Source organism: Polypterus senegalus, chromosome 10 (genome assembly GCF_016835505.1).
Source record: "Polypterus senegalus isolate Bchr_013 chromosome 10, ASM1683550v1, whole genome shotgun sequence".
In the NCBI taxonomy this organism is placed as follows: domain Eukaryota; kingdom Metazoa; phylum Chordata; class Cladistia; order Polypteriformes; family Polypteridae; genus Polypterus; species Polypterus senegalus.
The window spans coordinates 135,120,249-135,147,178 of record NC_053163.1 but is presented as its reverse complement, the minus strand read 5'-3'; the positions used below and the strand labels follow the sequence as shown (position 1 = coordinate 135,147,178).

At 38.7% G+C, this 26,930-nt stretch overlaps 1 protein-coding gene across 1 annotated transcript; it reads left to right on the top strand.

Annotated features, from left to right (window-relative positions):
• The first annotated feature begins 1,695 nt into the window (after positions 1–1,695).
• Positions 1,696–21,568, top strand: LOC120536276 (chymase-like). Its single transcript, XM_039764599.1, has 5 exons — positions 1,696–1,764; positions 2,002–2,161; positions 15,173–15,308; positions 20,909–21,127; positions 21,251–21,568. The coding sequence occupies exons 1-5, from the start codon at positions 1,713–1,715 to the stop codon at positions 21,422–21,424; spliced, it is 741 nt and encodes a 246-aa protein (XP_039620533.1). The 5' UTR covers positions 1,696–1,712; the 3' UTR covers positions 21,425–21,568.
• Positions 21,569–26,930: the final 5,362 nt, after the last annotated feature.

Genomic DNA, 26,930 nt, shown 5'->3' with positions numbered 1-26,930 from the left:
CTTAGCTGCCAACTATACATATGAAAGATCTTCGACAGAGTTTAAGTTAGCTACCATATTCAATGGCTTGGCACAGAACTCATAAACCTCCACTGGGGCACAAGAAACAGCAGCTGTAAGGAGAGAATGATAAACCTCCATTGTGGTGCACACGATACAAGATGTGGTAGTTGTAAATCAGCTGAAGCAGGCTGATGACCTGAAAGTAAACCAATTCCTAGACTCAAGTTTGATAAAAAAGAAATTAGTGATTGGGAAAAAATATGTAGCCTACCTTCAGGTATGTGTGAAAACAAATGATACTGGGCTTTTTGTAGCTGTTCACTTGCTTTGCTGCATAGCCTTAACTTAGAAAACTTCTAACCAGAAATGCAAGTGCACAATTTAAAGAAAAATAAATAAAAGGGCAACCATTTTAAAAATGAGAATAAAAAAGGATTTCTCCCTTCAAGGCACATTGCTAAACTAGAAAGTCTAGGTTGCTGATGTGCGCTCACACCCAAGGATAAACTAAGAACACTGCAGTAGCAGTAGAGCAGGCCCCGTGAACTGGTAACAGGCACATGACAAGAAGACAATTTCACGTGCTGTAAACAATAACATTTTTCTAGATAAAAAATTTAATTGAGCATATGATGGAAAATTGGAAATAAAATTGCTTAAAAAGAAAAAGTTGAGTATGGTTACATAATTGTAGCCTATTAATTATTTTCTACAACATCAGAAATGCCACAGCCTCTAATGTGACGTTTGCTCTTGTGCCTCGTCAGTATTAATGGCATAGCAGAAGATTAGGAAGATCAACTCAAGATGAGGAAAACAGACCTCATAAGTGAAGCATGCAGCATGGATGAAGATCTTATTAAATGTAAGCACATTGTGTGTGCAGTGTGTAAGGCCCTAATATGAAAATTTTATACTATTTCAATAATGCTTATAAATAGCTGTGTACTGCTAGAAGAAAGTCACTCCTAAGTCAGTCAGACCAACAAATGTTGTGACCCCTGTGCACACCTCCACTCTTTGTCCCAAACAGAGAAGGCTGTGTGACTGGATAATCCAGGTTTGTAGAACTCTTAAAAGCATTGATAAAGTTGGTTTAGATTTAGACTGTTAAACAATGAACTGCATACACAAGGACATTTAACAGAAAATAAGGGGAGGTGTAGTCAGGGTAGAAATCAGCAACCACTTCTTTACAGAAAGGATTGCTGAAATCTGAAACAAATTACTAAATTGTATGGTTTGAAATGGTGAGGCCTGAAGTTTGTTTGGATGAGATGTTGAGTAACCCCAATGAAATAAGTTGTCTCTGTTTGTTTAACAAAATGTGTTGCTTTTATATAACGTGACTGCATGTAGCACTTCAGTGACAAGAAGGATTAGACTTAGTCATTTGGAGCAAAGAGGCCATATTGTTCATAATTCAATCCAAAATCAATAAGTCACACTGTAGTTCTTGACCGCTTTGAGTTGCACATAATTACTACATGTCTTACCAACAATCATGAACTTAAGACAGAATTTCTTTACTCAGTGGCTAAATCTGACCTGCCAGTAATTGTGCATGTGATGTTTGTTTTTTTTGCTTATCGACTGCACTGTGATGGTTTGTGGTTGATTTCAAGGTGTCAACCCCCATCACCCTTCCCATGTCTGAGTTTGAATATAAAGACATGGACTGTAAAGCCAAGCTGCAGAAGCAATCAGCCATGCTGCAAGTTTACTGGATTACCATCGCTGCTGTCTGTGTGGGACTGGCAGGTAATTTAGGATGGGATGAAGAGAGAGAGAGACTAGGGAAAGGGTCTTTCAAATATTTCATTCTGTAGTGATAAAGTTGAATGCTTTTAAAGCAAACCAACATTTGTGTAGAGATGTGACAGCAGCCTAGTAGAAGAATCAATCTGAAAAGGAGCTTTTTATCATTCTCTTGGCACGCATAGTTATCTTTATTTGATGTCCTGTCCATCATCACATATGCACTTTCTCTCCTGTTAGGTGTTTCTGGTGACAAGATCATCGATGGGACAGAAGCCAAAGCACACAGCCGACCCTACATGGCATTCTTGGAGATAAGAAAAGGCAAAAACATATCCAGCTGTGGTGGTTTCCTCATTCTTCCAAACTTCATCCTGACTGCTGCACACTGCCAAGGAAAGTAAGTTTCTAAGTCATTGGCAAGAGTTCCCTAATATCTTTATTAAACCCATTTATTCATTTACAGACATATCTGTAAATAAGTAAAATAGACATTCACCTTTTAAGCTCTTAATGATTCTGTATTAAATATGTGCTTCATAACATGATGCTTAACCAAATCAAGAACAGAATGAAATTTTATAATATGTAAATTATGGCAGAAATATCAACGCAAAATTAACATCACCAGGGAATTCCTGACAAAGACCTGATAGAGGGGAAAATGTTTTGAAACAATAAAGTAAGTGGAGCTGTTACAGTATACTAAACACACATTTGCAGATATTTTGAGTATTTTAACACCACAAAGACTTACAAACAATTAATATCTGACTCTTTAATGCACTTATGTTGGTGAATCCAAATGCACTTTCTGCTTCACCATGTTGGTTTTTATTTTCTTCTGCCTATAGCTGGTGCAGTTTTTCTCTAATTTAGATGTTGATAGATGAATTCCAGATCGGTTTGTGAGTTATGAATTATGAATGCATGTTCTGTTTGAATTTAGTTTATTACTTTCTTTTCAAAAAGGTATAAGGTACATTGGGCATCATTTCACTGCTTAATAAACTTATATCATAACTCCCGGGGAAGTCACACCTCTTCTTCCAAACATTAAATTTCAATTATATACACAATAATGCATTATTCATTATTTTTTAGGCTGGGTTGGAAAATGAAATGAGCCACATAAAGAAAAGCAATGAACAGGCTAATAATAATAGGCAAATAAATGCAGTAGCTGGTGTATACAATCATCCATCCATCCATTATCCAACCCGCTATATCCTAACTACAGGGTCACGGGGTTCTGCTGGAGCCAATCCCAGTCAACACAGGGCGAAGGCAGGAAACAAACCCCGGGCAGGGCACCAGCCCAATGCAGTGTATACAATCAGCTTTAAGGAATACACTTAACAAGTGTTAATTCTCCCAGCTCATGTGTTGGTGTTCATGTATGAACACATGTGCAGTCTGCTGTGCCAATGGCATTTGGTCACCCGGCCCACTGGTATCCTACAGCTATATGTTATGATTTAAGAAGAAATACTCAACATCAACTCATTATCTAACTTTGTGGTGTGTGTGTTCCCTGGCTTCTGTTTACTTTCCCTGTCTATATCTTCATGGCTTATTTTAAACTATTATTTGTCATGTGTTTGTTGCAATTACGTATTTTCTGTTAATTTTAGCTTGTTTATTCACTATTAAGGTTCTATGTGTTTTTTATGTGTTTGAACTAATTAATAACATGGGAAAGGCACAGCTACTCTATACAGAGAATGGGTGTAGAAATGGACACTGGCATCGGGAGGTGGGGGGTTGCAGTGGCTTAAGCCCCTGATCTTTCAATTCCAGATGTACACAAACATTTGTGGCAAGCCCTTGATCTTCTTGCCCCTCATGTACCATTCGTATTGCTGTTATAGAACAAATCAATTCCTTTCCAAGTTCTTACTTTTTTTTCCTTTCTTCATCTTGTAAAGCACTTTGAGTTACATTCTGTAATTTGTATAAAAATGTGCTATATAAATACATGTTGTTGATGTTTGTGTTACTTATTTATATAATCTTAATGAATTACTGTGTTTTAACTAACATTAGTAAGTAGATGGGGAACTTATTTCATTTCCTTTTCTCCTTTCTGGAATGGACAGAAACTGCTTTGTCAATTTTGCAGACATGCCTACATAGCGGAACTGAAGAGAAAGCAAAAAAAAGACACTTACTAGGGTTTAAGTGAGTAACAAGTCCACAACCATGCAACAATAAGGCTAGTCACAATAGCTATAGTTTGTTCATTACTGTAGCAAATTTATATTCCAAGGGGTGGAATCTGAACAAACCAGTTAGGAATGCCAAAATAGAGGGATTAATTTTGAAGTATAGATTCTAGGTATTAATTAATTAAGTGGGATAATTAATAGTATTATTAACACTTGAATTACCAGAGCCTACGAAAAAACAAGTAGATCCATCCCACCTTAAATTGCTTCTTAAAACCATTTTCACCTCTCCGCCAGCGTCTTTTGTCATCTAAATGTGCTGATAATCACAAGCTGCAAGCAGCCGACTATTCCATCCCCCCACCGACTAAGAACGTGCACGAACTTCTCCCAGCTCATGCCTTGATTGATTATCCTGGAGTGAAGTGGAGTTTTAGAGTGGAAATAATAGATTGTTATTTGGAACACACTCATTTCATGTGTGTTCCGTTTCTACAGTAATCTGTGTAAATACATTGTTAAAACAGAAACTTTTTCATATTTTAGTAATAAATGTTACAAAATGTAACATGTGTTATAGTATATTCCACTTTCACAAAAGGTTCAAGAGTCTTACAACAGCTTCTGTGGTGTACTGGAAAGATTTTGTCACTCCAAATGCAGCAAACTTGCCGTACCTCAAACACTTGAGTTCGATTCCCCGCTGGGGAGAATTTTTTTTTTTTTTAACCTTCGCCGTTCTGCCTGCCTGCACTCCCTGTCTTATTATATAGTAATAACAGTAATTTTATTATTATACAGCAGCTTCCCTGTCTGCCTATCATATAGTGCCTTTCCTCCCTATCTATCCCCTTAGCTGTTTTTTTATATATCTATTATACAGAGCCCTATGGGGTGCCAAACAGGCAATTACAATGATTTTTGGAATATATAAAGTCACTAGCAAAATACCCGCGCTTCGCAGCGAAGAAGTAGTGTGTTAAAGAAGTAATGAAAAAGAAAAGAAAACATTTTGAAAATAACGTAACATGATTGTCAATGTAATTGTTTTGTCACTGTTGTGAGTGATGAGTGTTGCTGTCATATATATATATATATATATATATATATATATAAATATATATATATATTTACACACACATAAACATATATATATATATACATATCTATACATATACACATATATATACACACACACATACATACATACACACACATATATAAACATATATATACATATACATACATATATACATATACAGACACACACACACACATATATATATATATATATATATATATATATATATATATATATATATATACTAGCAAAATACCCGCGCTTCGCAGCGGAGAAGTAGTGTGTTAAAGAAGCAATGAAAAAGAAAAGGAAACATTTACATTACATATATTTACACACACACACACACACATAAACATATATATATATACATATCTATACATATACACATATATATACACACACACACATATATACATACACACACATATATACACACAAATACATATATATATACATACACACACACATATATAAACATATATATACATATACATACATATCTACATATATACACACAGAGCTATTTCGTATCAGTGCAATACGCTGCTTGTTAAAACGGATGACACCCGCTCTTACGTGCAAGTCTGCGTGGATATTATGAACTATCGTATTTGTTCAAGTTCTATTTAAATTTTAAATAGAAGGAATTTTTATTTAGTCGACAGAAATATCTTTGGTAGGAATGGTAAAAACAGACAGGAATATTATTCCTGAATAAATCAACTCAAACCTTAAACAACTTATAATATTTTGCTCTCCATAAAAATATATCCTGTCTAAATTATACAAGTTAGAAATAAAGTAAACGTTAAAAGAACAAACATTCAAATTTCTTTACTCTTATGTAATTTTATATAAAAATAAACTTATATTTTAAATATCCCAAAAGATTTTGCTCTCCATAAAATATATCCTGTCAAAATTATACAAATTCAAATATGAACATGCTGCATAACAAAACCTGGAAATATAAATAAAATGTGTTCCTTTCAGCAATAACAAATCAAATCATTCAGTTGTCTTTGCTCATATGTCATTTTAGAGCTGGACGTCTGGCATCTTTTTTTGGCCACAAGTTCGTTTATGTGTGGTGTGAGGTTCTGTGTTGTGGAGATTCTCAGGGTGGACTGCAGGTGCTCATCAGTGAGGCGACTCCTGTGTGCTGTTTTGTTAGTCTTTATCACTGAGAAGAGCTTCTCACACAGATATGTGCTACCAAACATGCACAAGGTTCGAGCTGCATGTAGACGGACATTTTTTGTTCTTCAAAGTCACCAAAGCGCCGTGCAAACTCAGTGTGCTCAGTTTATCAGCAAAGTGCGTATTTTGGGAACACCGTAGTGACAACTTGGTTCAACATTACTTGGCAACAGGGAAAGTGTGGCAAGTTGCACTGGTGCATTTGTGTCTCCCATAAAAGCAGCTTCACTTGAAATCACTTTGTGATTGTGCACGGGTAAAAACGTCTGCTGAAGTGTCAGATTCTTCTTTAACTCTTCTGCTTTCTGTATCTTGTGCATTGCATTCAGGTCTTTCAGGTTATCCTGATGTTTTGTCTCATAGTGCCGTCTTAGATTAAATTCTGTAATTACAGCCACATTAGCTCCACACATGAGACACACGGGTTTACCGGCAATGTCAGTAAACATATACTCAGCCTCCCATTGGTTTTTAAAGGCTCTATTTTCAGAATCAACTTTTCTCTTCGCATCGTGTGGGCTAGCTTCGCAATAACTTGCAGCATCATAAGCTAGACTTGATTAACGCGGTAAGTGTTCGGCAAGGCAGCTGAAGCGTTGCATTATGGGATCTGTAGTTTATTGTGTTACCAGCGCTTCATATCCCCGGGCCATTAATAACAATAATATATAAAATGATCTCGGGCCGGATATAATTACACGCCGGGCAGGATGTGGCCCGCGGGCCTTGAGTTTGACACATATAGACTAAAAAGAACTTGAAAAGATACTGTATATTTTTTCGAATGTGATCACACAATTCAGATCGAGTTGACGCGAGTAGTTATATGCATGCGGCTACTGTCACAATGATTTATGACCCTTAAGCCCCGCCCCTTTGATCTTTGGACCGGAAGTCCCGCCCTATGATTGATGACCCTTAAGCCCCGCCCCTATGAAGCAATACCGGAAGTCCCTCCCAGCTGATGCAACACCGGAAGTTCCGCCCCTGCTGACGTCACATCTCCCCCCACGTGACCTAGCCTCCGCCCTCTGGCACCTGATTGGTTCAGGAAACTGTCAAGGGCCTTTTGATGGATGTCTGTCCCCCCTTTGAACCCGCCCCCGGCACCTGATTGGTTCAGGAAACTGTCAAGGGCAGTTTGATGGATGTCTGACCCTCCTTGAACCCGCCCCCACGGCACCTGATTGGTTCAGGAAAATGTCAAGGGGAATTTGATGGATGTCTGACCCCTGTTTGATCCCACAGGTGGTTAATTAAACAAACTGTCAAGAGCAGCCCCCCTCCTTGAACGGGCATGCCCTGGGCATGTCCTGACAAATCCAGGCCATTTACAGACCTGTTGGTGTCCCCACTTCTCTCGAAGACACACAAGCGTTTCAAGGGACAGAGCTGCCTGCCTCTACGGTTTGGGTAAGAACTCCTGTATCTATCTATTATTTAAAATAATCTACGACTTTAAAGATCTAAACCTTAGTTTTAGCACTTGTAAACCGTTTTTTTTTTATTTTATCTAAGTCAAGCCCCCAGACATTCTCTGCACTGACAAGCTGTCCCTTCACTCACTCTACACAGTTGATGCGTGAGAGCTGAGAGCTGAGAGCTGAGACAGCCTCTGCACGAGATTCTAAGGCTGAAGCTCCAAGCGCACATGCAGTCAAGGTCGAAAGACGATTTGCCGGCTCTGTGTCTACACTTCCCAGTCCCCCACACGTCCCTGCCGAAAGCCTGGTATAAACAGCTAAGCATTTTGTTCTATCTACGATTTTAAGATGAACACGCAATTAAAACATCTGATCTTTGCTTCGAACTAAGTCAAGCTGCTTTTTTCCATCTCACAGACATATTCTGCAGTAAAAAGCAGCCTTAGCGGTGATTCAAGTTCCCCACCTCACAGAAATCAAGCAGCCCCTGCTCTCAAAAAAATGACAGGCTCTGTGTAGACAGAGAGAGTCGTACAGCCCCCCCGCCCCGCGAGGTCTATAGCTGCAAACTGTATGAAGCCGGAGCTCTTCTGACAAAAACACCCCCCACCCCCTTGCGGTGTTCTCCGAGCGCATGCATGTCAACCCCCCACCCTAACCCAGAACGGGAGCGCGCATCAAGCTCGCACGTTCGCTCAGCTGCTCAGTTATGTGTGTAACTTTTAAAGTTAAAGGATTTAAAAACCACTCGCTTAGTTAAATAATAGGCAACAGGGATCTTTTAAAGAACGTTTGAGACGCTAGCCTCGGTTGTATATTTTGTATAAAAAAAGCCCTGTTCCATCCATCATCTCCCATTTTACATAATCAGCTGCCCCTAAGGAAACAGATCGCGAAAGCACGGCGAATAGTTTTCTAAAAGATAGAATTGTATTCAGATAATCCCAGAGTGAACGGAGCACAAATATTTACCAGAAGCGGTATTCGAAACCACGCTGGCATTTGTCCCTTGAATCTTAAAGCCATAGCCTTAAACAGATCGGACCTCCAGGGATAGAGAAATGCGCTTCACAGCCCAGAGATGGCAGGTGTTTGTGTGATCGGTTAGGGGGAAAGGATGGGGCGCTATTCAGATCACCTAGGCAACAAAAATTGCCTTACCTTGTGGAATGCAGCTTGTAAAACAAAAGATGTTTTTAGGAGACATTCCAAAGACGCGGTGCAACGAGCGTGGCTTGTGTCCGGTCCAAATGATTGGCAAACATAAAGCACTTCCAAAATAATGCTTTATAAAGAGAGATGCTTTAAAATTGGTCTAAAACCTTTTTACATCCCCATTTAAATATATTCCAGTTCAAATGATTGGTAAACATTAACATAAAGCACTTCCAAAATACGGCTCTTTTCTCAATAAAAAGAGAGGCTTCCATAACCAAATCCATATCTCCGATCGCCCAGAGAACGACAAGATGAATTTCAGCCACGACGGTGCGTTTTGACGAACTTCTTAATGATTTCTACTTTTAGCGACTAGAATTAAATAAAAAATAATTATCGTTCATACAGGAATCCCTGCAGAAACCGGGCTGTCTCTGAATCAAGGTAAGTCCCTTTCATGATTCTTATAAGCGCTAAACGAACATATTTTTAACAATGGAAGTTAGAATCCTTTTTTTTATATATTTTTAGAGGGTTATATCCCCATAGAGTCTCCGATTTATTATACGGATTCAGGTAAGACCCTTTTTTAAAAATGCTTTAGGCTTGTGTGCGCGAGTTTGGGCACGCGCATTGTGCGTGTGTGCGCGAGCTAGGGCACGCGCTTGTGTCCAAAGTCCGGGCGACTTGTAAACGTCTCCAGTGTATTGTTCATGTGTAAATGAATAGGATTAAGAACTAGGGTGTCTGTTTTGATAAAGTTTTTATCTTGGTGTAGGGGTTGAGGTTTCAGGTAGTTACAAAATAACCTATTTAGTTCGAGATTCTGTTTAGCTAACGTAAAATTGAATTTTGTATATGGTCAAACATCTAGCGGAATAGAGTCTGCAGGGTGATAACGCATGAGCTGTGTTTGCATGTGTGGATGGATTGATTTATAGAGAGAGTACGTGTGTTTTTTAATGAACCGAGGCAAACCTTGGAAGCTTAGGACTTTTTGTTTTTGTTTTTTAGAAGCTAGTCCTTTACACAGTGAAGACGTTTCTCAAGGGGCTTCCTCAGGGTTGACCAATCGCAGTAGTTTTTGTCTCGACGTTTGAAAGTTCAAACAGGGTCCTCTCCTCTGAGAATATTCAGGAGTGGCTTTAAAGCGCAGGCCGGTGGTGCATTAACGCTGACATAATAAAAGTATTCTGAACTACCTGCAGAAGGGACCCGCTGGTGAAATGCCTACTGTTCGAAATGGCCTCTCTCTGTACGGAGCCGCCTGTTTTTTAAAGGCTGAGATAACGAAACATTTTTGCTTTATAAACTCTCATTTGAACAACCGGTTAGAGACAGACTCCAGGAGCTTACTGTAACGGTGTTTTCATTCATTTCATTATATGTAATTATTTTAATACAGAATAGTAGCCCAAATTCCGGGTGATTTTAGACGTGTGAGTAATGTAATGAAGTTATTTTTAAAAGTAACCCCACACCGCACAAGAGAGACAGATTCCACGTGTGTTTTAGGATTTGCTGCAGGTCAGTGATTTTTTTAATTTTTTGCTTAGCTCGTTTCTATCACCTAGGAGCCTTTTGACAAAGGAAAACTCTGTAAGTACACTTGTGCATTTAAACGGAGATTTATAAGAAAGCAGGTTGCACACCTTATCCCAGTTTTGTACGTGCATTTTAAAGCACTCACTGTTACACTAGCACAAAATGTTGATATTTTCTATCTACTCAAAACTAAAATTATTTCTATTAACACAGGGGATAATTAGAAATCATTCTACTATTGTTAATAGTATTATGATTTTTGTTTCTGCGGTGGGTTGGCGCCCTGCCCGAGATTGGTTCCCTGCCTTGAGCCCTGTGTTGGCAGGGATTGGCTCTAACAGACCCCAGCGACCCAGTGTTCGGTTTCAGCGGGGCGCTCTGTTGCACATCCGAAGTTCATTGAACTAATATGTCAGAGCTTTATTATTCTTTCTGCTTAAACTAATGATCAAATATTTAAAGCATTAGTGAACAAAATACATTTTCAGTAGCCAAGTAAAATGACCAGTTGCTTTAACATGAAAATAAAGCATTATAAGAAAAATCCCTTTTTCCAACAGTTTTTCTTGACCGGTCTTTGGAATTATCAGTGCCTTTCTGATCACATCCACCCCAAACATAGCATAGAACTTAATTTCTGTACTCATTTTAAATGATAATAGCTAGTATAAAGTCCCTAAAGGAACTGGAGATATCAGATATCTTCTATCATATATCTTTTCTTGTCAGCCCAAGTCATTCAGATTCTGCTTACAACACACATGTACGATTATTTTTCTCAAACGGCCAAATCTTTGGCTTGCTAATCATGAAAAAAAAATCAGATTTTATCCTCATGACACTTTTATTATACATACTTAAGTTTTATCGACATTTATCTATCTCTATATTTATTTTTCTGTATCAGAAGGTAGTTTAAGTTAATTTGTTTTGGGCTCAATAGATGTATTTTTCATATTTTCGATTCTTGTTTTCTTTTTTTCACATCTTCGAGTCCCCTTTTTGTTACTTCGCGCCCCCTAGCGGGGTCCACCCCGAGTTTGAGAACCACTGTGTAGGGTTTTGTTTTGTAAAGCACTCTGCGGCATTTCAAGCTAAGTTAGATTCCCTTGATTCAGCCGTTCATCGGTGTTCCATTTTTATTATAAATTGTATTTAGTCTCTCTTTATTTACTAAGCATTTTATACGATGATTAGAAAACAGTTATCTTGTTCAGGCTTTAATTTAAAACAGCATTTTCTTCAACAGGTTATAAACACTTTGGTACTCAGGGGGCTTTGTATAATACAACGTTTTAGAAATTCTGTGAACGCTTGGTAAGAGCCTTCCATTTTACATCAGTTATGAACCCCTGAAAATAAGAACGGTTATAGGAGCTTGTACACTACAGGGCTGCTGAGGATTAGGCTTTGGACACGTTAGGCCAATCAGGGTGGAAAATGTTTTAGTGAATAGTTACATCATATCTATTATATGTGTTAGCACAAGGATTAAAATTTTACTAAAACTGTGAGGTTTTATTCTTTGTTTTAGGTAGTCCAGGTAACATAGGACAGCTGTCATTGAAAACAGCTTTTTCCCTCTGTTTGTGAAAAAGCACCCTTGGTTTTAGTAGCATTCAGGGTGAAGGGGACGTAAGTTTGAACTGTGATTCCAAGAGTCAACAAGTGTCTGCAAACTTTTTGAATACGAGTCAAAGGACCAGGGTTTGTGCAGGGATCATAGTCAGGTGCAGAGTTAAACTAGACATCATTATTCCAAAATGAAACAATGACTCGCCCCTATCACAAAGATAAGACAGTACAAACTAAAATGTACAAATACTAAGTCACAGAGGAGATTTAAAAAACATCTTAAAACCGGATCAACAAGGGATCACCCCAAGCTCACCACACACTACAACAGAACCTACGTGTTCTGAGGTATATTATCAGCTAAACTGTCATCTATGTACAGTAGGCAGTTCCACGGGATTGCAAAGAGTTGGGGAAAAACATTATTGAACATTGGCTAGTATGAGGCTTTATAACATGAGCCGGTTATTGTTAGAATCTTATCTGGCAGTAAAAGTGTGGCTTGTGTTCCTCCTGATTCAGGAAGAACATTAAATATTGGATTTTAGAATATGAACTAGACTGGTAGTCATGATGGTAAGGACATTTTGTGCAAAATAAATAAATAAAGTTATTTATGAAGTAAATAACCACATGAAAAAGTGGAGTGATTACAATTTGAAAAACTGCCATGATACGTTTGAAATAAATAATAAGCTTTTTTTGACATGCGCAGTCTGGAATAGTCTGAATGTGTCCTAAAGAGTTCATTTTTAAATAAAGCTTAAAAAGGCAAATTAAAAAATTTAAGTCTGAATAAAACACAGAAATATCATTTAATGATATCAATTAGGGTTAAGTATTATCAAGCACCAGGATCTATTTATAAGGTTTATTTAATTTAGTTATAAACAAAGTGATTGGTGGCATTTTGCTTTGAAATTAGCAATAGTTTGACAGAGCTTTAAAGAATCAGAATGCAAGGGCTGACAAAGAGTATCTCGGATCTCTGTTTTATTTTAACCTTTTGACAAGAAACCCCTGGTCAGGGAAATATACCACCTATATTGAAAATGAACGATGTCGACATGCTAACTAAATAGATATAATCTAAGATATTTTAGAATATGAACTAAATAAATACTAATTTTAATTTGTCTTTGAAATAAAGAAGATATGTAATGGGCAAATGGTAATGCACAACTTTTAACTGGCAAATGCTGCAAATCAAAGCACAAGTTATGCAACAGACTCTGCAGACAATTAAGAATGCTTAATTATAAAGACATTGTACAAAAGATTTATCGGGGTGGAGTGTTGTGATGTGATATTTTGCATACAAGTTGATAAATATTTTGTGTGTCTTTATTTGTAACTTACGCAAAACTAAGTCAGGAAAGTGAATTTTACGACAGAGTTGGGGGAAGTGCTTGAAACAAGTTTGATAAGTGTTTCTCTGAAGTCTCTCAAACCCCATAGGAAAGCCAGGCTGCCTAACTGCCAAGCTTTACCTTAACATATGGTTTTGGGAGCAGGTGTGAAGATGTTCTATTCCCCCATTGGTCTGAAGTATGGCTGTTTGGAACTGGCTTGTGTCAGAAGCCTTTAAGTACCAAGATACCCTATTGGCTCTAGGGGTTGGACAGAGAATCTATAAATTTGCTTGCTTAAAAGAACAACACAATGGAGAGCACAGCTCAGCAGCCATATTGACACAGGCATGCGGCCTGTTCTAAAGAAAGCTGACCACAAATGATGCCTTAACAAGAGACATTTTTAAGTAACTAACAAGTCTGTGTGCCACCTGAAACTACACATCACCATTTATCAGGTTATATGGTTGCCAATATTCAAATGTACTTTGCATATTGTTATTATTTATGAATATTATCAATAATACATTATTTTATGTGTAACTTAACTCCTGCTTGTCTTTTACTACACCTAATTGCCTGAAGTTATAAATGTAGAAGGGAAGGTGGAGAGAAGTTATATGGTACAATACCTTAGAAACAGTGGTAAGTCTGTGAGATTTGAGGTGTTCTGACAAAGGCTACATATTAATAATACAAAAGGGGAAAGTAAAGTAAAATATTACTCTACCAAGACAAAACACCAAATGTACATGTTAAATGAAAAAACAAATCTGAGTCCAAAAATAGACAAGATGGGTTGGCCTAAACAAATCCAATCCACAAAACATATGTCATAGTCTAAAAAACAGAAAATTCATAAAGGTATTCACAATAAAAGTATTACCACTACAATTCTCAATGTTGAATTGGTGGACCCCACCCTCTGCCAGAAATAACTTTTCAGAGGGTTGTCCTTTAGCTAACCATTATGGTGGTCTCTGAAACTCTATGACCTAAACATAACTACACACACTAACACCAAAATGAAAATGCATACAATGCATAATAAATAAATAGTAAACAAAAAAATATTCAAAATGTATCATGCAAAAGGACAAAAACATAATATACAAAATACTGTTATTTAAAGTAGAAGTATTTTTCAAGGCAAAGTTGTTTCTTCATAAACTTGGAATATATGTATTATGATCTAAAGTTAAGCGTTTTCTGTAAATTAAAAAAGAATATCATGCCCATGCTGGTGTTTTACAATGGGGGGTATGGAGCACGACTCAGTTAGGCAGTGACTGAGTCAGGGTTTAAACTCAGGGCACTAGAGCTGTGAGGCACCATTACTAAACACTGCACTGTCCATGAAGTGGTTTGCACACACAATTTCAAGCTGTATTGATGATGAATAAGGACAAGTGACGCATAGCAGAATTAATAGCATAGTGTTTAAGAAGAACAATCCTGTGAAAAGGTTGAAAGGATGTGCTGGGTTGCAGATTTGATTATTAGCACATTTATATTCTCTTTTCTCTGCTTCTCTATTAGTGCATTTTTCTTCCGTAGCCATTGTGAGGTTTCTAGTGCCTTTGACTCTAAAATCTTGTAGCTTTCTTGAAAAACTTATTTAGGAAGTTCAAAAAAGGAAAAACATAAAATACAAGTAAACAGTCAAAAACAAAACAGAGATACAGTAAGTATTATGTTCAATCTTTGGGTTTCTACTTGTTTATTCTCCCTTCTTCAAATTTACAATTCTGCAATTCTTTTGCTTTTGTTCTTCTGTCACTGGTCTTCTGTGTTTGAGCCCTGTATCTTGTGTCTGCCATTTTTAGTTGATGACTTGTTTGATCTATTTATGAACTGCTCTCCCTGTACTCCTCCCTGAATCACCTGCTGTGTTTTGCTCAACAGGAGTATCACTGTCCTTCTCGGGGCTCATGATCTCTCAAAGAAAGAGAGCTCCCAGCAGGTGATACCAGTAGAGAAGATCATTCCTCATGAATCTTATAATGATATAACCCTAGAGAATGACATCATGCTTCTGAAGGTGAGTGTCGCTGGGCTCACAGAGGGGCAAAGGAAAACTTCACTTGACTTCAGGTTTACCATGTCTGCTGAGCACAAAGTTGTCTGAATGTTTTCTCTTTCTTGTTCTGAGGTAACATGAAATCCTTCCATTTTGATCAGATTTAGCTGTCATGTGTGCAGTTTATTACAAGCACTTTGAATTACAAACATTCCTATGAATAGCATTATATAGAATATATTTGATTGATAGATAGATAGATAGATAGATAGATAGATAGATAGATAGATAGATAGATAGATAGATAGATAGATAGATAGATAGATAGATAGATAGATAGATCTTTATTGTCATTGTCACTTTTACAAAGGAACAATGAAATTGAAGGTGCAGTCGACTCAGTGTGAGACATAAGAGTTAAAAAGACAAGAAGAGAGAAAATAATAACAAACCGAATAGTAATAAAAGTACTTTACAAAATCTACAAATTGCACGTGTTATATATACAAATTGCACTGGTTAAATGTACAAATTGCACTGGTTGACTTAAGGTCTATATTTCACATTGGGAGAGAATGATATGGAGCAGTTTTATTCTGAGTTCAGGCCATGATTGCCTTTGGATAAAAGTTGTTTTTAAGGCGGTTTGTCCTGGTTTTCATTGCTCTGTATTTCTTGCCCAATAATAAAGCTGAAAAAGGCAATGACCTGGATGTGATGAATCCTGTGAAATGTCTATTGCTTTTTTGCAGCATCGGGAGGTATAGATTTGTTCTGGAGTGAGGAGGGGGCAACCAATTGTTCTCTCTGCTGTCCTGACGACCCTGTGGAGTGCTTTCCTTTCTGAGGAAGTGCAACTGCTGTACCACACATACAGTCTGTACATAAGCACACTCTCAATGGAACAGTGATAAAAGGCAAGGAGCAGATTTTTAGGAAGATGGTTCATTCTGAGGATTCTCAGAAAATACAGTATCTGCTTCGCCTTCTTCAGCAGCTCCTTGATGTTGGCGTTCCAGTTCAGGTCATCCTCCAGCTCAATGCCCAGAAACCTGAACACCGGGACCCTCTCCACACAGGCCCCACCAATGATGACTGGCTGGATGTCAGTTTTGTTTTTTTCTAAAGTCAATAACAAGCTCCTTCGTTTTTGTGGTGTTGAGGAGCAGGTTACTGACTCTGTACCATTCTGACAGCCAATCTACCTCATCCCTATATGCCAGCTCACCCTCATTGCCCGAGATGAGTCTGACCACCATCGTGAACTTTATGATCCTGTTGCTATAGTGAGTGGGGACACAGTCATATGTGTAGAGCAGGGGTGGGCAATTATTTTTCCAAAGGGGCCACATGAGAAATTGGAATGGTTTTAGAGGGCCGGAGTATATATAATACTGTATACTTAATATATACTTAATACCTATAATAATCTTAATTAATTTCCAATATATATGATATCCCACTATAATAAACAGTAAATGAAACATTACAATGAGAAAATGTGGAAGATAGAATTATATATATATTGTGGCATCCGACCACGAGGGGGCGTCCGCCCTGGTTGTGTTGGGGGCCTCGGGTAAAGGGCTTGGAAGCCCAGCCCTGTAGGGACCTGTGACCACCACCAGGCGGCGCCCCGGCGCCTGAATATCCCTGGAGCCCAACACTTCCACCACACCAGGAAGTGCTGGGGGGAAGACGACAGGGGACACCCGGACGGCTTCCAGGTGCGTAGCCGGCACTTCCGCCACACTGGGGTGTGTCTACGTAGGAGTGCCGGGAAGCAGCTGGAGCCCATCCGGTTCCTATTTAGCCGCCTCCTTCAGTCGAAAGCGGAAGTCGGGTGGAAGAGAGACGGAGCTAGAGAGAGGACTGGAAGCGGCCAGGAGAAGGAAAGGCACAAAAGACTGTGAGGCCTGGACATTGGGGGAACGGTGCAAGAGGCACTGGGGAGTGCACTGTAAATAATTGTAAATGAAGGGTGTGTGGTGAACTTAAGATGTCCGTCTGCCTGTGTCCGGGTTCAAGTCCACAATATATATATATATATATATATATATATATATATATATATATATATATATATATATATATATATATATATATATAATTCTATTTAATGAACAATCACAAAAACAGTTTAGAAAATTTCAACTTTTGCAATGTTTAAAAAAACTAGCATCATAACTTAACGTAAAATAGCAGCATCAACTTATATTGATAAAGAACAGTAAACCAAATATGTCAAACAGTCAATCAAACATGTGTGGAGCACAAAATTATTGCACTATTTAAGAAACTTTTACAAAAACAATTTAGAAAAAGTGCATTTTTGCAGCATTTAAAAAATAGCATCATAACTTTATTAACTCGTTTTCAAAGACCAACATCACAATAATTTACCTCACTTCTTTTGGTGTTCAGTGAGAGAAATCTAGCCTGTTTTGGGCTTGAACAAGTGCACTGAAGTCAGGTTGAATATCTGAGGTGGATATGCGAAGGACAGCACATAAGTGATCACTGCTGAGAGAGGATCTATATCTGGATTTGTTAAACTTCATCACTGAGAATGTTTGTTCCCAGATGTAGGTAAATCCAAAGAGAACCAATGCCTCCTCAAGTATGGGACGATTTCCTCTTTGAGAGAGGAATAAAACTCTACCAGTGATACTAACTTAAAATGCTCGGCCAGTAGATTATCAGCCTGCAGATCAATGAGTTCAAGCTGGACATCACTGGGTGCATTATCCACACTATAAGTAAAGGGAGAAGAAATCATGTGCATTTCATTCTCAACTGTTCCTCCCTTGTGCCTAATGCTTGCTGGCATAGGCTTCAGCTTCCTTCTGAATCTGCTCTAGAATGTTACAAAATGTGATAGGTGCACAAAATCTTCTTGAAAACTCACCATGCAGTGCCCTAACATGGATGAATACTTGTGGAGGTGATCAGCTGGTAGTGTGACTTCTTTCAGTGTTGGCATGTGAGTGACAATGTTGCCCTCTAATTGACTTGAAAGAAACTTCAACATTCTCATGAAAGCTGTCACCGAGCTGTTCATTTCATGTGCAAAGAGGCCCTTGCCTTGCAGCTTGGTATTTAGTTCATTCATTAGTGCAGTCACATCAACAGCAAAGGCCAGATCTGCAATCCAGTGTGTATCTGAGAGCTCTGGAATGTCCTTGTCTTTCTTTTCACAAAACTCCTGAATCTCTGCTCTCAGGTCCCATACTCTTTTAAGCACCTTGCAAAGGCTGAGCCATCTCACAGCTGTCTGGTAGCCTATGTCACTATGTTCAATATGTTCATGCTCCTCTAACAGTGAAACAAACTGTCTGTGGTTCAGTGCTTTTGCCCTGATGAAATTAATTATTTTAGTTACAGCATCAACAACATGGCTAATTTTTAGCACTGACTTGCACAACATCTAATGATAAATGATACAATGCAAAAATATCAGTTTCTGTTCTGGGTTAATTACAGTTACTTTATCTTGCATCCACCTCAAAAGTCCAACATTTTTCCCCGTCAGATTTGGAAAGCCATTGGTTATAACACCTACCAGTTTGTCCCATTTTAGCTCCAGTGTGTCCATGGATGCATTTACCTCTGTGAACAAATCACTCCCCGTTGTAGTACCTTTTATTGGCCGCATAGCTGCCAGCTCCTCCATCATCTCAAAGTCTTTCGTTAGTCCACGTATAAAGATAAGTAACTGTATCACGGATGTCAAAGCTCTCGTCCAGAGCCAAGGAAACCAAGACAAAATTGTCCGTTTTCTTTTGCAGTTGAAACGTCAAATTCCCCACGATGTTCTCGACCCGCCTCGTTACGGTGCACCTTGAGAAAGACACATTTGCAAATGTGACTTTGTTCTCAGGGCATATTAGTGCTGAAGACTCCACCAAACAGTCTTTCATAAACTCCCCATCAGAGAATGGCTTACTGTATCTTGCAATTTTGTGGGATATTACAAAGCTGGTCATGACTGCTGCATCCCTGGATGAGTGGAGCTTTGTAAAAAATCCTTGTTGCTTTTGCAGTTTAGCTAGCAAATCTTCCAATGCTCGTGCCTGCTCTGCATCAGTGAAATTCTTGTATTTTTCTCTGTGTTTACTCTCGTAATGACGATTCAAATTGTTGATCTGCACAGTCTTTCAGTACTTGTCCAGCCACACCGTCGGGTCCTGCAGCCTTCCTTGGGTTCACCTTCCTCGTCACCCGCCTGACCTCACACTATTCCACCATGAGTATGGAAGCAGGGACGTGTGATCAGACTGGCCAAGGTGTGCTAGGGGTTTAGCCCTATAGGCCTGTCTGATGTTTGTGTACAGCTTGTCCAGTGTTTTTACTCCCCTGGTTGCACACTTTATGTGTGGATGGAATTTGGGGAGAACTGCTTTCAGATTTGCATGATTAAATTCCCCAGAAATGATGTGAACAACCTCAGGATACTTGCTCTGTAACTGCTGATGGTGTCATGCAAAAGCCCCAGAGCCGAGTTAGCATTAGCATCTGGTGCTATATACGCAGCAGTTAGCAGTATGGCATTGAATTCACAGGGGAGGTATATGGGTTTGCATTTAATTGTCATAAGCTCCACGTCCGGAGAGCAGCGTCTGGTGACTATGGTGGAATTTGTGCACCAGCTATTGTTCACATAAATGCACAGCTCCCCTCCTCTTTTCTTACCGGAGCTCTTTGTCCTGTCTTGCCGGTGTGCTGTGTAGCCTGCTATCTCAATCGCCGTGTCCAATATGAGTGGATTAAGCCATGTCTCCATGATCAGCAGGATGCAGCAGTCGCTGATATCTTTTCCGTTGCAATCTGCAGCTTCCACTCGTCCAGTTTGTTCGCCAGAGACCTCACATTTGAGGAGAAAATGCTTGGAAGTGGTGGCTTGTGTGGCTGGTTCCTTAGCCTCACTAGCACTGCACCTCGGCACCCCCTCTTTTGTTTACGTTCTTTGTGCCACCGCTGGTTCCTCGAAGCTGGGATTGTAATCCACGAAGAGCCCGGTGTTCATACGATGTCGTATAGAATGTTGTGGATGCAGAGAAACTCGGATGTCGAGCAACTCTAGCTCTGTAAGCTGATAGAGAAAATATTCTGCCGGCTATATATGTATTTATCCAGGCAGAGTGGAAAAACCAAACTCTGAGACGGAGAGCACACAGCCGCAGCATCTAAGCGTGCCGCCATTGTCTTGCAATATTTAAGGGAATAGTATTGTGTTTATCCTTAGCTTGTTTGAATTCTCCCCATTTGCTCTTGCATATTGAAAAATGCATGAAACTCATTAAGAACAAAATAAAATATATTTTGCTTAATTGTATGTTGTAATTAAGAGGTAGACAGAGGGAAGGATCTATAAAAATGACCAAATTCACTCTATCTTCGCACCCTAACAGCATGACAAACATTCGATGAACAAGATAGATGTTTCATTTCCATATATTGATTTTTCAGATGCACCTTAAAATTAAAATAAACCTCATAACCATCACAATTCAGAACAACCCAAGAAGTCATTCATCCATAAGTATTCTGGATTATGTTCAGTAGCCATCAGAGATAAGAGTCAGACTAACTTCATTCTGACTTTTGCTTATTTGAAACAGCTGCAGCACAAGGCCAATCTCACAAATGAGGTGAAAACCATCAGCATTCCAAAAAGAAATGAGGCCTTCAACCACAAAAAATGTTCTGTGGCAGGATGGGGACGCACTAAAACCAATGGGACAGGAAGCCACGTGCTGAGAGAGGTGGAGGTCAATGTAAACTTTATATCACGTTCTCGAATCTTTGCAAGAGGGAACGGAATAAAAGGCGCCTGTAATGTAAGTAAATATACTTGCCTTCAAGAAAAACAGTACAAAGCAAAGTTTGATTTGATTCCTGTTTATTCTTCAGCTGTATTTCCCTTTATTTCTTTTTTAATAAAATCACTGAATTTATTTCAGGGAGATTCAGGGGGACCACTGGTTTGCCCAGGCTTTATAAACAAGCCTACAGCTGTTGGCATTGTGTCTTATGGCCCAAAAACATGTGAAGATCAAGGCAGTAATGCCTACACAAAGGTGTCTGCGTACCGGGACTGGATTGAAAAGAAAATCAATGCCAGCTCTTCTGCTTGAAGTCTCTTCCAGAGCCAGGATGAGCCAATAAACCAGCGGATTTTATATCACACGTTTGTAACCAATTCACTCAAAAAGAGTAAAGAATGCTGGGTAGCTTTGCTGCTGTTTTCAAATCATACTAACTAGCACATGTAACTGCTTTTCTGCTTCAATAAAGTGTGCAGTGCAATGCAAGAAATGTGTAACTTGTTATTTGAGCTCCCATTATATAAGTGAGTTTAATCTTTGCTCATATCAGTTCTACAAATGCATTAGACTGCTGATTTCAGCCTCATGGTAAAGCTGATGCTGTTCATCTCTTATCCTCACCAAGTCTCGTGAGTAAGATTAACTTGAATAGACAAATGCATTAAGGTTTTATGAGCAACCTGCCTACCTTATGATTGATGGAATGGTCATAATTGGATGCTACATGTGGGAGTTTTGGCAACTAAAATTCCTTACAGACTTTAAGGAGATTGTTGCTTTGATATAGATGGGAATATAAATTATTTCTTGACTACTGGAAGAACCAAGAGCTTCTTTGCCAGAGCTTTTTGTAAGTAACACTTTCCCAATGTAGGTAAATGTGGTCCTGATAGAGTGAAATTATGGTCCAGTATTGACTATGCACAGGATATTATTAATGACCACTGGATGGCACTTGGTAAACCAAGAAGGAAGATATCTGTCTTGAAAAAAACATAAACACATGCTGGTTATATTTTATTCTTTCATTTATACAATTCTCCTCTTGGGTAGAGTGTGTCTTTTTTCCCATAGTAAATGCATTGTTGTCCCCTTAGATAAAAAGTTAGTCCAGACCAAATAAAGTTCTCTGCCTTGTAGTAACCTTTAGCAAATATTTTCTTTTCCAACACCCCCGAACCCCTAACATTTAATACTCCTCTGGAGTCACATGTCTAGAATGGGCAATGCGTATCTTTCAACCTTTTTTAATCTCAGCTAGTGTAGATGCTTTAAAATTTAAATTTAAAAACACTATTTCAAAACTTGTCAGCTTACACGAGAGACGGAGAGTATTGAAAAGCGTCTTACCTGCCGGGAGACTGCTGTTACGCTGCCTGTGCGCCCTATGGGTGTTTCATTAATTAAAGCCCCCCCTGCTAGGATTGTTTAAACTAGGGAATGCCAATGTTGTATAAAGTACCCAACCGCCATACTTCAATAAAAGTAGAGGTACCTTTCTGGAAATTGACTCATGTAAAAGTAAATGTTGCCCATGAAAAAGCAGAATTTCTGAAATATCTAATATTAATTGTCCTTATGTATTGTAGTGGACGGTACACATAGGCTGGCATCCCAGCCACCATCAAACAGGGAATCTTACCCAGCCCAGGGGACAGTGTAATGGAAGGACTGGTGGAAAAGATGACTGATGAATCCTGGAATACAACCCTGTTGGGTTCTGAGGGTGCCAGCAGGGGCTGCTGCAAGGGTTTACAATCCCAACTTCTTAGGATTTCCACCTGGCCCGAAAGAACTTCCAAAAAAAACCATGTCCTAGCACCGGAAATACTCCCAGATCTGAGATAAAAGGAGCTGCTAACACTCAGAGTCAGAGTCGTAAGTCAGCGGACAACACTCATCAAGAAAACAGAAGGAGCAATAGAATCTTTCCATTATACTTGTTTGTTTTGGCTGGTGCTTATTTGGAAAGATGTTGGTTGATATTGTGTCTGTGGTTTGGGGCTCAATGGCACCCCTTTGTGGTTACAGTATCAATAATTCATATAAATGTAAAATAAATCAGGCTACTTTCTTTTTGTGTGTGAGTTATATTACAATCACTAAAGTATGAGTCATGTAACTGCTACTTGAAGTAGGAGTCAGAATGAGTCGACATCTTAATGACTGTATCCTAATTCAGTGATGAGGTGTTGTGAGGCCTGTAAAAGAACAATCAAAACAGTCTAGGAACTTCACTGGTCTGCCCAGCAGAGGCTCACTTGAACTCAGCTAGGCCTCACATACTACCTTCTGGCTTCTGCTGGAGCAGGCCTAAAAATTGAGGGGGGTTTACAAACAACTAGAAGAATACAAAATGTATTTAAAAAGCAACACAAGAGGAAGAATGACTGTAAACCCTCAGCTTGTATGGAAAAGTGCAAAACACGAATCTTTAAAAATAAGGGATTTATTTGCAAAAAAAATAGCAAAACACAGAAAAGTGCAAGGTAGAGAAAAACAGGTACAAAGGAACTACCTAAAGAGGCAATACTCAGCAAACGAGTCCTAATTAAAAGCCAAAAGAAAACAGAAAAGAAAATTAATTTAAAACAATTGTAAAAAACTTGACAGAAAAAGCAATAGTCGCAATACTCCACAATGAACAAATGATCTCCTCCTTCAATGCCTTCTCAGCTCACTTATATAGCCAGAGGGACGGCTCAGGAGCTGTGAGATCACGGTGGCCCCGCCTCCAGGGGCACTAACCATAAAGAACAAGGGATAGCAGGACATTTGAAGAGACAGAAAATAATTCAAGAATTACAAATGAAACCAACAGAATTAACATAAAGGAATGAAAATAAACAAAAACAATAACAAAACATAAAATACACCTAACCTTGGACCAATATACAACAAGAGGACACCAATAGGAGAGGTGTTCGGATTTCCCCCACTTTAAAGATAATTTGTTGCCAGGAAACACCCACAAATACCTAATTACAGTTAATTTAATTTGAAAACTTTTAAGCATTCCTTTGCCCCAAAAATTAGTATAGAACATTAGAAAATGTTTGACCAGAACAAGACAGTCAGCCCAACAAAACTTGCAAATCTTATTCACTACAACAGGCAAATAGGAACTATAATACAAAAGATACACTGATTGCATTCATATTAAACAAAATTCACAATATACAAAACAAAAGCATTTCAGTAAAAAAAATCCATAGTTTTGAGAATGTTCACTAAAATAAAACATAATAAACTGACTCGGCTACACTAGCACAGCAGAACATGCCGTCATCCTTCCTCCAATATACAGTATATCACTGGGTTGTGACAGAGGTACATAACTGGAAAGTCCACACTATAAACAGACTAAGAAAACCAGCCACTCCTCTAGATTCTGTCTATCTGGAGTAAATGCAGTGAGAAATATGGTGGTCTCCATAGAGGGACCTACCACAAAGCTGTGTCTAGTCCCTTAAAGGATCTTTCTGCTTGAGGAGCTCAACTTCCACTTCATTTCAGTAACCCTTCAACAAGAAATGGGCTATGGACCTCATGTAAAATCTCCATAAAACGTGGAATGTTTGCTCTTGCCACTTGGTCATTTGAGGCTTTCTCTGTCTCCTTCCCTAGCACATACCCCAGTCAATTAGCTCCAGCTACACCAAATTTATTACATTGTTAATGTTTAAAGTGTCTTTTAAGAGATCGGAAAGATGGCAACGTCATCTGTCAATTATAGATAAAGCACACATTCAGACAGGTAGCGGATGCAGGTTTTCAGGGGACAGTGTAATGGAAGGACTGGTGGAAAAGATGACTGATGAATCCTGGAATACAACCCTGTTGGGTTCTGAGGGTGCCAGCAGGGGCTGCTGCAAGGGTTTACAATCCCAACTTCTTAGGATTTCCACCTGGCCCGAAAGAACTTCCAAAAAAAACCATGTCCTAGCACCGGAAATACTCCCAGATCTGAGATAAAAGGAGCTGCTAACACTCAGAGTCAGAGTCGTAAGTCAGCGGACAACACTCATCAAGAAAACAGAAGGAGCAATAGAATCTTTCCATTATACTTGTTTGTTTTGGCTGGTGCTTATTTGGAAAGATGTTGGTTGATATTGTGTCTGTGGTTTGGGGCTCAATGGCACCCCTTTGTGGTTACAGTATCAATAATTCATATAAATGTAAAATAAATCAGGCTACTTTCTTTTTGTGTGTGAGTTATATTACAATCACTAAAGTATGAGTCATGTAACTGCTACTTGAAGTAGGAGTCAGAATGAGTCGACATCTTAATGACTGTATCCTAATTCAGTGATGAGGTGTTGTGAGGCCTGTAAAAGAACAATCAAAACAGTCTAGGAACTTCACTGGTCTGCCCAGCAGAGGCTCACTTGAACTCAGCTAGGCCTCACATACTACCTTCTGGCTTCTGCTGGAGCAGGCCTAAAAATTGAGGGGGTTTACAAACAACTAGAAGAATACAAAATGTATTTAAAAAGCAACACAAGAGGAAGAATGACTGTAAACCCTCAGCTTGTATGGAAAAGTGCAAAAACACGAATCTTTAAAAATAAGGGATTTATTTGCAAAAAAAATAGCAAAACACAGAAAAGTGCAAGGTAGAGAAAAACAGGTACAAAGGAACTACCTAAAGAGGCAATACTCAGCAAACGAGTCCTAATTAAAAAGCCAAAAGAAAAACAGAAAAGAAAATTAATTTAAAACAATTGTAAAAAACTTGACAGAAAAAGCAATAGTCGCAATACTCCACAATGAACAAATGATCTCCTCCTTCAATGCCTTCTCAGCTCACTTATATAGCCAGAGGGACGGCTCAGGAGCTGTGAGATCACGGTGGCCCCGCCTCCAGGGGCACTAACCATAAAGAACAAGGGATAGCAGGACATTTGAAGAGACAGAAAATAATTCAAGAATTACAAATGAAACCAACAGAATTAACATAAAGGAATGAAAATAAACAAAAACAATAACAAAACATAAAATACACCTAACCTTGGACCAATATACAACAAGAGGACACCAATAGGAGAGGTGTTCGGATTTCCCCCACTTTAAAGATAATTTGTTGCCAGGAAACACCCACAAATACCTAATTACAGTTAATTTAATTTGAAAACTTTTAAGCATTCCTTTGCCCCAAAAATTAGTATAGAACATTAGAAAATGTTTGACCAGAACAAGACAGTCAGCCCAACAAAACTTGCAAATCTTATTCACTACAACAGGCAAATAGGAACTATAATACAAAAGATACACTGATTGCATTCATATTAAACAAAATTCACAATATACAAAACAAAAGCATTTCAGTAAAAAAAAAAATCCATAGTTTTGAGAATGTTCACTAAAATAAAACATAATAAACTGACTCGGCTACACTAGCACAGCAGAACATGCCGTCATCCTTCCCCCAATATACAGTATATCACTGGGTTGTGACAGAGGTACATAACTGGAAAGTCCACACTATAAACAGACTAAGAAAACAGCCACTCCTCTAGATTCTGTCTATCTGGAGTAAATGCAGTGAGAAATATGGTGTTCTCCATAGAGGGACCTACCACAAAGCTGTCTCTAGTCCCTTAAAGGATCTTTCTGCTTGAGGAGCTCAACTTCCACTTCATTTCAGTAACCCTTCAACAAGAAATGGGCTATGGACCTCATGTAAAATCTCCATAAAACGTGGAATGTTTGCTCTTGCCACTTGGTCATTTGAGGCTTTCTCTGTCTCCTTCCCTAGCACATACCCCAGTCAATTAGCTCCAGCTACACCAAATTTATTACATTGTTAATGTTT

What these genes read in the sequence shown, in the direction of transcription:
- LOC120536276 (XM_039764599.1), top strand. Translation starts at nt 1,713, where the DNA reads ATGCTGCAAGTTTACTGGATTACCATCGCTGCTGTCTGTGTGGGACTG. An exon ending in ATGACATCATGCTTCTGAAG is followed by an intron (nt 15,309 to 20,908) that starts GTGAGTGTCGCT and finishes TATTTGAAACAG; the next exon opens with CTGCAGCACAAGGCCAATCT. An exon ending in GAATAAAAGGCGCCTGTAAT is followed by an intron (nt 21,128 to 21,250) that starts GTAAGTAAATAT and finishes AATTTATTTCAG; the next exon opens with GGAGATTCAGGGGGACCACT.